At 43.1% G+C, this 12,500-nt stretch overlaps 1 protein-coding gene across 1 annotated transcript in view; it reads left to right on the top strand.

The window, feature by feature from the left end:
* The window catches only part of LOC311039682 (cadherin EGF LAG seven-pass G-type receptor 1-like), a 157,256-nt gene that overhangs the window by 90,628 nt on the left and 54,128 nt on the right, over positions 1-12,500 (top strand). The window contains 2 exon segments of the mRNA XM_084049633.1: positions 8,634-8,791; positions 12,247-12,410. Coding sequence (XP_083905759.1) covers positions 8,634-8,791; positions 12,247-12,410 — 322 coding nt within the window.

The following is a 12,500-nucleotide window of genomic DNA, read 5'->3' as shown; positions in this document are numbered from 1 at the left end:
TCCTGATTGGAAAAAAATGGTATCCTTACCTGAAAATGCATTTTCTGTTTAATAAAGAGCTGGAGAGTCATGGAGACTCCTGTTACTGAACAAACACTCTATAGCAATGAGTACTATCACAATATAGAACTATTTAACACAAAGAAAATCACTTACCCTACCTTTAAAACAATATTTTTTGAGTAACTGTTGCAGCCCTACACGGATGTACTTATAATCTACAGGTAAGTGGGACACTTTGTTGCTGTCGGGCAGAAAACTCTTATCTCCATATTTAAACTTTTGGACATATGAGACGGAGACCCGACAGAGACGCTTTGCAGATTAATGAAAGAAGAATGTTCTCCATCCTGCTAACACGGGATCAGCTTACCTTGACCTCTGTTGTTTGTTCGTCTGCTTAGAAGCTGTGAGCTGACAAAGCCATGTAGTCCACCTGTTACCCTGATAGACAGCAGACCAGGCTACTACCAGTAACTTATATTCTTGAACATTAGCACTTGTCTGTTTGTAGCTCTGTGTATGTATGGCCTCAGGGGAGTGTGTGTGTGTGTGTGTGTGTGTGTGTGTGTGTGTGTGTGTGTGTGTGTGTGTGTGTGTGTGTGTGTGTGTGTGTGTGTGTGTGTGTGTGTGTGTGTGTGTGTGTGTGTGTGTGTGTGTGTGTGTGTGTGTGTGTGTGAATAATTGACACCTCTAAGTTTACACAGCCAGAGGGGAGGTGAGGTAATGTGGACATGAACGAGACATCTCTCGCCACAAGGGACAGACTAGCTTTACGCACGATGACACGGCCAAAACTCTACACTGGACGCACACACACGCACGCGCACAGGTGCACATATAGCAAACACTACACCATGTACATGAATGAAAGAGAGATAGAGACGATGGCATTTACTCAGTCAAACATACTGTATACTGCCGTAAAAAGTGTTTGTATACTGTGTGTGTGTGTGTGTGAGAGTGTGTGTGAGAGTGTGTGTGTGTGTGTGTGTGTGTGTGTGTGTGTGTGTGTGTGTGTGTGTGTGTGTGTGCGTGCGTGCGTGCGTGCGTGCGTGCGTGCGCGTGCGTGCGTGCGTGCGTGCGTGCGTGCGTGCGTGCGTGCGTGCGTGCGTGCGTGCGTGCGTGCGTGCGTGCGTGCGTGCGTGCGTGCGTGCGTGCGTGCGTGACAGACAGACAGACAGTACATAGGTCTGTCACGATTATTATATAATCCCCTAATCACAATTATTTGAGATAATCGCAAAAAGTCATAATCGTCATAATCATTTCCAAGTTAAAAGTGTTCGTATATTTTCAAACTTAGATATAAAGTAATTAAATGTGTATTTAACATATCTGCCCTGTGTAACTTTAGCTTACGAAGCCTAAAAGCCAAACAGATTTCTATTCACAATGTTCAACAACAGAAACACAATTAAAATCTCATAATCGTGACAGCTCACGATACATAGATATATACATAGATAAATAGATACATAAATACGTATGGATTTAACTTCTACTCATTCATGTGCATCCACACATTCAGATTTTGCAGTGGTGTAAAGTAACTAAGTACATTTACTCAAATACTGTACTTAAGTACAATTTTGAGGTACTTTTCTGGAGTATTTCCAATTGTCTTTACTTTTACTTCTACTCTACCACATCGCAGAAGAGAATATTGTACTTTTACTACACTACAATTATTTGAAAACTTTCGTTACCAGTTACTTTGCAGATATAAAGTATTACATTATAAAACATACATTTACCTCTTTAGCCCAATTTTATACCTAGGCTATTTGAAAATAGACGATCTACAAGCTCACACCGCGTCGCATCGTATGAGCTTGTAGATCTGCTATTTTCAAACATTTTAGTACTTTTACTTTTGGTACTTTATGTATATTTTGATACCAATACTTTTGTACTTTTACTCAAGTACATTTTTAATTCCGGACTTTTACTTGTAACAGAGTACTTCTACATTGCAGTATTGATACTTTTACTTAAGTAAAACCACTGTGTACTGTAAGCGCCTAGTACACTACATACTGTACTTGATCACGTTGTCACGATGGAACAATATTAACCACTTAAACCTTATATGACCGGGGTCACCCATGGCTCTACACACACTATGTCCCTCTGCACCAAATCTTATTGCCGGAAATAACCGATCTACAAGCTCACATGGCGTCCAGTTGTGACGTGTTGTGAGCTTGTCGATCTGCTCTTTTCACCAAATGTAACACTTAAGGTTCAAGTGTTACTTACGTACTTATTTACTGTAATTATCTGCAAATGCAATTAGGGGAAACACTGCCTGCTTTTATAAACACACACTGAGAGAGAGAGAGAGAGAGAGAGAGAGAGAGAGAGAGAGAGAGAGAGAATGGGATTTCCTCTCAAACATAAATAAAGTCACAGTCTTCGAGTCACACTTCCTTTATTAAGAAAATAAAATGCTCAGCCGTGTGCACCTCCGCTTGCCTCTTCCTGTTTCACACGCACACGCACACGCACACACGCATGCATGCATGTGTGTTCACTGTAGGTCACTGAACACACACCTACAGTAAATATTCCGCAGACATCCTCCAACTACTTCCAGAACACCAATGCGCGTGTGCACTGCGCACACACACACACACACACACACACACACACACACACACACACACACACACACACACACACACACACACACCTGCATATATTGGCTGGTCATTGACAGTGTTTGACGTTTGCACTGAGCTGTTGTACTTTGTTTGGAGTGCAACTCAATCTGCTTCTCCTGCCTTTAGGGCTGTGTTGACAGACGTTAGCGTTAATATAGGTGTCAGAAAAGACTTTGTCAGCTAGCTGTCCATGGTCTGTGTGTGTGTGTGTGTGTGTGTGTGTGTGTGTGTGTGTGTGTGTGTGTGTGTGTGTGTGTGTGTGCGTGCGTGCGTGCGTGCGTGTGTGCGCGTTTTTCCACCAAAGTTAACACTTATATGTTGTTAAAAGCGTTGCTGCAGGGTAATAAGTAAAGACCAGGTTAAACCCTGCATGAATTTGTGTGGACAGTGTTGACATTGTGTGTGTGTGTGTGTGTGTGTGTGTGTGTGTGTGTGTGTATGTGTGTGTGTGTGTGTGTGTGTGTGTGTGTGTGTGTGTGTGTGTGTGTGCGTGCGCGTGCGCGTGCGCGTGCGCTCGTGCCTTTTCCACCAAAGTTAACACTTATATGCAGGTTTTTTTAACCACCCTATTTTAGGATGAACATTCGTCTAAAATAGATTATCTACAAGCTCACAACACATCGGTCTGTGATGTGTTGTGAGCTTGTATATCAGCCATTTTTGCCAAACAGATTTGCTGTAGAGCGAATGACTAGCAGACCTAGTATAGAGCCCTGGGGGACTCCGGTATGTAGAGTATGGAGTCGGTCGGATCAGCAGTTATAAATGTAAATACATGTATGTGCGCCGCATGCTTATCTCATCTGCATGCGTGCGACCGTGTGTGTGTGTATTCTGTAAACCTCCCCTCATGGGTAACCATTGGGATCAAGTGAGTTGCCATGGTACCTGTAAACCAGTCACTACTGGAGACCAGGCCTTAGCTATGAACAACAGCATTGTCAACACCAGAGAGAGAGAAAGAGAGAGAGAGAGAAAGTTGACCTGAAGACTCTCTCACTTTGAGGAAGACTCCCTCAAAGTGAGAGCCAAGTGCAAATTAAAATCACCAACTAGCCCTAAACTATAAACATTCCTACTAAACATAGTTTTACACACACACACACACACACACACACACACACACACACACACACACACACACACACACACACACACACACACACACACACACACAAACCGCCAAGAAAGATGGTGCTAGTGGGGGTAGCACTCATAAAATACACATAAAAGCATTACAATGACAGAATTCAATCTTAAATAATAACACAACATGGATCTGGCAAGCATGCTTTCTTTTTCATTGTAAGGATCCTATGGGGTCGTCTCTATGTTCACCCGGTTCTTTTTTCCCCCGGGTTCTATGTTCCCCGCTTATTGTCATCCTGACTTTTTTGTTTGATGGGAAGTCTTTGGGATTGAACTTTTAGGGACTGATTGATTTAAAGTCATTTCTTTTTTTTCATTTCATGTTGTCTTTAACCCTGTGGATTTCACTGTGAAGACAGTTCTTTTTTTCTTTTAACCACTTAAACCCCATATGGTTGAGCGGGGTCCCTCAGGGCTCCATACTAGTGTCTTCTGTTATTGTTGGGAAGGCTTTTGCTGAAAACAGCCGATCGACAAGCTCAGCTCGGCGTATCGGCGAGCTTGTCGATTGGCTAATTTCAGTGAAAGCTTTCCCCACAATAAGGATGCTGGGGTTTAAAGTGGTTAACGCGGCTCGCCTCGCGGCATCAATTGTGTCTCTCCAGGCAGTGGAGTCCTCCTTAAATAACAACACATTCAGCCGTGTCACTCAAAACAGCAAGTCTCCAGACAAGACCCGCCCCCTCCTCTCTGCTGTGAACTCCAGTGGATTTATGATAATTACCACAGCCTCAGCCAACAGCGGAACAACAGACACAAGAGAGAGAGAGAGAGAGAGAGAGAGAGAGAGAGAGAGAGAGAGAGAGAGAGAGAGAGAGAGAGAGAGAGAGAGAGAGAGAGAGAGAGAGAGAGAGAGAGAGAGAGAGAGAGAGAGAGAGAGAGAGAGAAATTGAGTTCACGCGTTCACAGCAGGACGTTCTCGGGCTAGACAGGAAGACCGGATGCCTCCGGTTGCCGCGGGGACGCCTGGAGGCGGTGGGTGGGGTGGGTCTGTGGGGGGGAGGGGCTAGAGCAGGTAGGCACCTGCAGGCGCTTAAGGCCGATTGGCCGGCTGCCAGAGACAGGGGTGTGGCCTCATTGCAGCATGACCAATTTTACATGTTAACGCCAAGACGCTAAGATTTGCAGGTCACACACACACATACAGTGTGTGTGTGTACATGCTTGCGCACTTGTTAAAAATCGTATTTTGACTTGCTTAATGAGTGTGTGAGTGCCTACTCACGTCAGGTGACCACTTCAGGGAACTGTCCTGCTGTCGTTGAGGCTATCAGGGTTAAGATGACACTCAGAACTTTGCAATGTGACTATCACTGTTGAAGAAACATGGTATATCGTTGTCAGGCAGAAAACCTTTATTTGCATATTATTATTATTAACGCCCCTCACACTACAGCATCACATAAAAGTATCAAAAGTAACAGATCTACATGCTCGAAACGCGGCACGTTCTGCCCGACAGCAACGATATATAGCAACATACATTTTTCAGAAAACTGGATTTAGAAGACATTTTTAGAATCGGCCGCGGGTCTTAATGGGTTAAAGTAGTATATCAAAAAAGAAAAAGAACATTGGTGATGATAAATGGTGCAGCAATTTTGTGGTGGAGATTAGCCTTCAAGATGAGACAGAAAGAAGAGAAACCAACCAGCGATGACGTTGGAGTTGTAATGTTGTCAGTGGTATGTGTGGAAACTCACTGATGAAGTGTTTTCAGTACAAAGGTGGAAACAGGGAGTCTCCATGATAACCGATAAAACTCACTGGAAAATGTCCTGTCCCATAAACGTTAGTCTCTCCCGCTCTCTCCCTTTCCCTTTGTATCTCTCTTTCTCTCCGTCACCCCTCCCTGTCCTCGGTCTGTCTGTCTGTCTGTCTGTATGTCTCCCCCCACCCTCTCTCTCTCTTTCTCTCTCTGTATTTCCTGTCTTGCTACGAAACTATTTCAGGCCAGTAACATCTCTATTTTTGTCTGTCACAGTCACTTTTTCTATTGTTTGCCCCCTCCCTGTCTGTCCCTTTGTTGTTCCCCACCAGCGTCCTATTTCACTCAGTAACTAGACTCATTTATACACTAGATAGTTAAATTAACACTCAGGATTATGCTGTGTTGGAGTGTTGACAATTTAAAGTTGCTTTATTGACATGAAAAACCATACATTTACATTTTATTTGACAAAGCAAATGTGAAATAAAACAATCAAAACTAAGAAATGTAAGCATACAATTAAAAGGGGAATAAAGAAGTGTGTAAACAGAGCTGTTGTCACATTGCATCTTAGAGAAACTAGCTTATGAAACCACAAAAAAATGCAGTTAGAAGTGGTTACCATATATGTAGGCAAGCATAGCTTAATTGGTATACAGCTTTTGGAGGCGGATAGCAGCATTCTCTCAAATGTATTTAAAGGAGCTACACCATGAATTTAAAAAATAATAATAATATTTGATATCATATTGTTTATGTCCCTCAAACGTTTTTCAAAAGGTTTGAGCCTAAATCAAGCCTCAGATATACTCATTCCAACTAACTTCTCTCTGGCTTATAAAGCACTTTCACCTGCAATACCACATTGTCCTGTTTGGCACGGGGCGCTATTGAGCCAGTTTGTATGCATGTCATGTCCTGGTTCTGTGTGGAAAAAGTAAAAAAAAAAAAAAAGAAAAAAATTAAAAAAAATTAAAAATGAGAAAATTGTTTTTTTTTTTTTTTTTGGGATTTTTTTTTTTGGTTAGAACTGAAAAACGGGAGGAATTGTTCCCAGACGTGACGTAGGGTGGGGGAACAAATCTGACGGACTGTTTTCAGACCAATTTACATGAAAACCACAGATAGCCTATGAAAGCCTGCATGCTCGAAGTCGGGTATTTGTTGGAACAGAAGAGAGGTGGGGGAGACCAAAAACACACAAAAATGAAGAAAAAGTTAAAATTCATGGTGTAGACCCTTTAACGGTAGTTGCTGTGTTCATATCGCCTCTGTCGGGTGGAAACCTCATACTGTATGTCCAAAATGAAATTCAAATTCAACAATAGCATAAGCAGCAGATCTACAAGCTCAAAACAAGCTTGTAGATCTGCTACGTTTCTTTCTCTCTCTCTCTCTCTCTCTCTCGCTCTCTCTCTCTGTCAGCAGGGTTATCTTGTGTAAACTCTCTGCCACCATCAGAGCTGGGATCTGTAGTTCTATTGTTGTAGTTTTGCGGTTCACTGCTTCACTGTATTGCCCTGGGAGAGAGAGAGAGCGAGGAGAGACATGATCTGTTTATTCAGACCACCGTGGTTCTGCATGCACATGCACATGCACACACACACACACACGCGCGCACACACACACACACACACACACACACACACACACACACACACACACACACACACACACACACACACACACACACACACACACACACACACACACACACACACACACACACACACACACACACACACACACATTGTAGGGGGGAAAAAAGTGATGGGTTTCACACAAACACTGTCATGTAATTATTTTTTCAACGGAAACTCAACGAATCCTGCTCTGTCCACCCCAAATTCACATGCATTTGGCCGTGGACCTAATATTTTGAAATATATTTTGTGCCAATGAACCCCCATACTAGATTTGTGTTTTTCAAACGTTTAACAAAATTACACGTAAAAAAAATCTCTATATTTTTCTTTTTGCCCCTTTTTGTTTTCTCCCCAATTTCGTCGTTATGCCAATTGATTCCTCCCGATGTCACTGCTGTTGTATCCTACTGACTCACCTGCCAGAGAGGAGCCCCCACCGGGAGGACGTAGAGCCTTCGCCCTACTCCTCCCGCCCAACACTCCCTGCTGACGGGTGTCGCCCCAGCCTGTAAGATACATGCAGTCCAGTGATATCACCCTCCCCGCCCGGCTTCCCTCCCCCCGAACACTGGCCAATTGTGTTCGTATAGACGCTCGACAGCGCCTGATGCCACACAGGGGATTCAAACCCACAACCTCCGCGGTGGTTGGCAGCTACCTTTGCCACTGCACCACCCGAGCACATTTTTCATTTTTAAAACAACATCTTCAATCGCGCTTTGAGAACCACTGCTCTAGTGAAACAGACTAGAGATTGTGATCTGATTTGGGGGTTTGACGTTCTGATCTGATCCACATCCTCACAGATTTGTGGATGACGACCAGTCTTGATTTTGACAGACATTTTTTATTTAGTTGTAGTCATAGTCTTTTGTCATATTTTAGTCATCTGAAATGTTTTTAATCTAGTTTTAGTCTACTAAATATCATGACGTTATAGTCCACTAAATCTACAGTTGATCTAGTCGACTAAGGCGTCGTAATGGCTGATTTTACACTTGGTTGCATGCTGAAAATAGCCGATCTACAAGCTCACAACGCGTCCCAGCGCGACGCGTTGTGAGCTTGTAGATCGGCTATTTTCAGAGTGCAACACCCGAGCGCAACCAAACATAAAATGACTTCTCTTTTAGTTCTACTGGATCTCTTCTCCTCTAGTCCCTCACTAACATTTTAATCTAGTTTTTATTTGTTGACGAAATTGTCAATATATTTAGTCTTAGTTTTAGTCATCGTAGCATTTTTTTTATTTCGTTTTTATTTCGTTTTCGTCAGTGAAGAAAGGTAGTTGACCAACATTTTTCGTCATAGTTTTAGTCGACGAAATCAACACTGATGACGACAGGCCTTGATCGACAGAATGACATCCACACAACGATGTGGCGATGTGGGTCGTTAACCGCGGTGACCTCGTGTCTGACGTGACCTTTGATTGGGACCTTTGACCTTTGTGTGTTTCAGCCTAACATCGGCCGTCTGGGCATCCCGCACGGCCCGTCCGGAGAGAAGGTGGCCGTGGTGGCCGTGGACGACTGTGACATCTCCATGGCCATCCGCTTCGGGAACCAGATCGGCAACTACTCCTGCGCCGCCCAGGGAACGCAGACCGGACAGAAAAAGTAAGCTGCGATGTCACACTGCTTCGTCACGTCATGTCTTATCTCTCTGTCTCTGTCCCCTCCTGTTGTCTCTGGTTTACACCCACTCCATCACAGGGTTCTTCAACAGGGGGTCCTGTTGAAGAACCCTGCTCTATCACATAGTAGTGTTCATTTGTCCACGTGTAACTGTTAGAGGGACTACTGTATGTAATGAAATGTAATGTAATGTAACCAAAAGGACCTTCAAAGGACCTTCACTCTAAGAGCTAATTAAACTCACGCAAATCACAGAATTTCGGTAGGGATGCATCTATTAATCGGCTGTACATCGGTATCAGTCGACACTCGCCTTGTTGTCTGCCATCAGTGTATTATCAGATAAGATGACATTCACCGATGTAATTGGCTGATGTTTGTCTGTCTTTTCATTAATCTATATGATTCAATTTGTGCTCATTAGAGTCTTTAAAAAAGTTATGTTTTTTAATGAAGATGTATTTCTGTCCCTGTCACCAAAGTAGGAATGACTACCAACAAAAACAAAACGTAAAAACAAAAAGAAAACACATTGGCCTCTCATTGGTTATATTTGTTTTAAATTGTTTTTTTAAACATCGATATTAGCCCAGAATTTCCCAATCGCTGCACCCCTAAATTTCAGTTGCAAAATTATTGATTTTTGTCACGCTTTATATCTCTCTCCATTGCAATTATATCTTATTTTTCATTAACTTGCTTATACTTTAATGACATGACAAGATAAACAATAATTGCATTGTGAACACATTAGAAATACATTGATAAAAGAGCTCTCTGTGTTTTACTTTGTGTTTTTTTTGTGTGAGCTCTAAGCCTTTCTACCGATTAGCAACACAAAACACACACACTCACACGCACGCTGCCCCCTGTGGTGAGACTAATAGGAGAATGTGTTCTATCACGGGTGCTGAATGTCAAATTGCCTTCATTACAACAAATGACACCTCCCTCCCACCCTCCTGTTCTGTCCTCCTCCTGTCCTGCTTCATCTCTGTTTGCCTCCTCCACGCGGCCGGTCTCTCCTTCTGGCAGACAAAACAACACCTCCTCAACCAGAAGATGTTGTTGTTTTTTTCTATGCTAAATGAGGGGAGCTGTTAGCAAACCGGCATGCTGGAACACATTGACTGACTGGCTGCTAGGAGGATTAAACACTCTGGTGAAAGAGAAAGACAGTGAGGGAAGGAGGGAGGAGGGGGGTGGGTGTGAGAGAGAGAGAGAGAGAGAGAGAGAGAGAGAGAGAGAGGGAGAGAGGGAGAGGGAGAGAGGGAGAGAGAGGGAGAGGGAGTTACACAGAGGCACAACATCAAAGTACAGTTAATGAGGTTACATTCTTTCAGGAACTTGTCTTGTAGCTCACGGCAGCCTGGAGGCACTGAGCCACACATGAAACATCCGTGTCCCCTACATGTCCCTTACTACTACAACATCCCCTACAACATGTCCCCCAATATCATGTCCTCTACACCAGGGGTTCCCAAACTTTTCAGGTTGCGTCCCCCCAAAATAATCATATTTGAACTGGGGACCCCCCCAAGCAATTGGAATTGTAGGCATTGCATTAGTTTGACTCGGTTCCACAGATAAACATTGTCAAAATACTCAAACCGCATGCTTGTGCGAGGCGTTGTGAGCTTGTAGATCGGCTATTTTCACAGTGTTTGCCTCTTTCATGCGTAATATTTGACAATTTGGACAGTTTGGTATTAAAAAGGTCTTAAAAGTCATTAAATTGTAACTTTAGAAATGTGCAGCTACCCTGTATACACTTATACTGTATGTTGGTTTGTTTACTGTTGAGTGAGAAAACAATGTAGCACGTTAAGCTAATCATCTGGGGACCCACCCAAAATAATTTGGGGACCCCCCCTGGCTGTCCAGACGCACAGGTTGAGAACCACGGCTCTACAACATGTCCCCAACAGCATTTCTCCTGAGGGACATGTCTCCTACATACCAATCTGGGAACCCAGAGTCAAAAAAAGGGGAAGAAAAAAAAATCCTTTGAATTTCAGTCGCGGAGCTCTGACTCTGTCTTGTATTGAGAGATTACCTACACATACAGACAGCATGTTGCGCACACGCTCAGAGCGGTTACACTTACTGTAACATTTCCACCCACACACACCCATTCAGACACAAATGTATGAACCTCTCATGTACAAACTGGTCTCATGTATGAACCTGTTCCACGTATAAACGGCGAGACATCCTATACTTGCAACTTGACGACCGCTGTCTTTTAATCCACTTGAATCCAAAAGCGTTTTGGTGGTGTAACACTTAAACCTGTCACCTCCTTCTTAATGTTGTCTGCCAGGGACTAAGGAAATAAATTATTAAACTGAATGATTTATTGTCTTCACATGTTTTGACTCAATAAAGTATAAAAAAAAGGATATAAATTAGCATTTTTTGCTACTCCTATATATTTACAAAATAAGTCAATGTATTAAATGCGTACTACGCTGAATTCCCAGTGATAGGACTGTGTGTCATTGCAGTCAGTGTACGTTATGTTTTGCACGTTTTAAAAGCTTCTAGCTCACACAAAACAAAACGGACTGAACTGTCCTTTATATGATTGCAGAACGTTCCAAACGATTGACCAGCGGGGTCATTAACGGATTTTCTGGACGATTGTTTTACCGGCTTACTCTGGCCATGTGCCAACGTCGTCTGTATGTCGAGGAGGCGTACGTTTAGCGGTTTGGACTTGTGCTGTGGCACAGCAGTGGTGTTGCGTCAAAATAAATCCCTCCAATCCTTTTCTGTTTGATGTTCGAGGGCCGTGGGGGACTTGGGGGCTCGTAAGCAGCTTCCTGCATGCCTAGCTTTTTTTTTACTACTCTTGAGAATGTAAATCTGAACCCTTATGGGTCTACTTTTTGGTGCATGCTATTCTGAGCAAACAATAATAAAAAAAAAAGGCATACAGACGTGTCGCGGTGCAAGGTGTTATGAGCTTGCAAAGCTGGTATTTTCGTGTGACATTTGCTGTATGTCAAATGACACAATAGGGCTTAAATTAAAGTGCTTAAATTAACTGTAATTAAGTGTAATAGCTGTTTATTTTTATTTGTTTATATATATTTTTATCCCACAATTTTATAACCCAGTTTTCACCCAGTGCCAGTTGCCTAAGCTTGTAATTTTGTGCGCTACTCTTCCTCTGCCAGCCAATAACTGTTTTAATGTCTGTTTTAACACAGACGCACATTATTAAATTTATATTTTCATAGCGCCATTTTGTACGGTTTCACACATCTCTTGTAACTGTCATTTTAGTCTGTTTTCATAGATATGTTCTGTCCCTCCCCAAATACAAGAATGAAGTAAAGTCTCTACAGCTTGTTTTGGCTTCTTTTACATTGGTTACATGTTTGTATAATTCTGCTGACTGAGCCCCTTTGGCTTCCTCTCCCCCCCAACAGATCTTTGGACCTGACAGGACCCCTGTTGCTGGGCGGTGTCCCCAACCTGCCCGAGGACTTCCCAGTGAGGAACAGGGACTTTGTGGGCTGCATGAGGAACCTGACCATCGACAGCAGGCCCACCGACATGGCTAGCTTCATCGCTAACAACGGAACCACGGCGGGTGAGATGATGATAAGTCATACGGAAATAGCCGATCTATAAGCTCATACTGGAAAGCGTCGTTGCGCGTTGCGAGCTTGTAGACGGTCTA

Source organism: Gymnoscopelus microlampas (assembly GCF_963454915.1).
Source record: "Gymnoscopelus microlampas genome assembly, chromosome: 23".
In the NCBI taxonomy this organism is placed as follows: domain Eukaryota; kingdom Metazoa; phylum Chordata; class Actinopteri; order Myctophiformes; family Myctophidae; genus Gymnoscopelus; species Gymnoscopelus microlampas.
The sequence above is the reverse complement of the archived record's forward strand: the minus strand, read 5'-3'. Positions and strand labels throughout refer to the sequence as shown.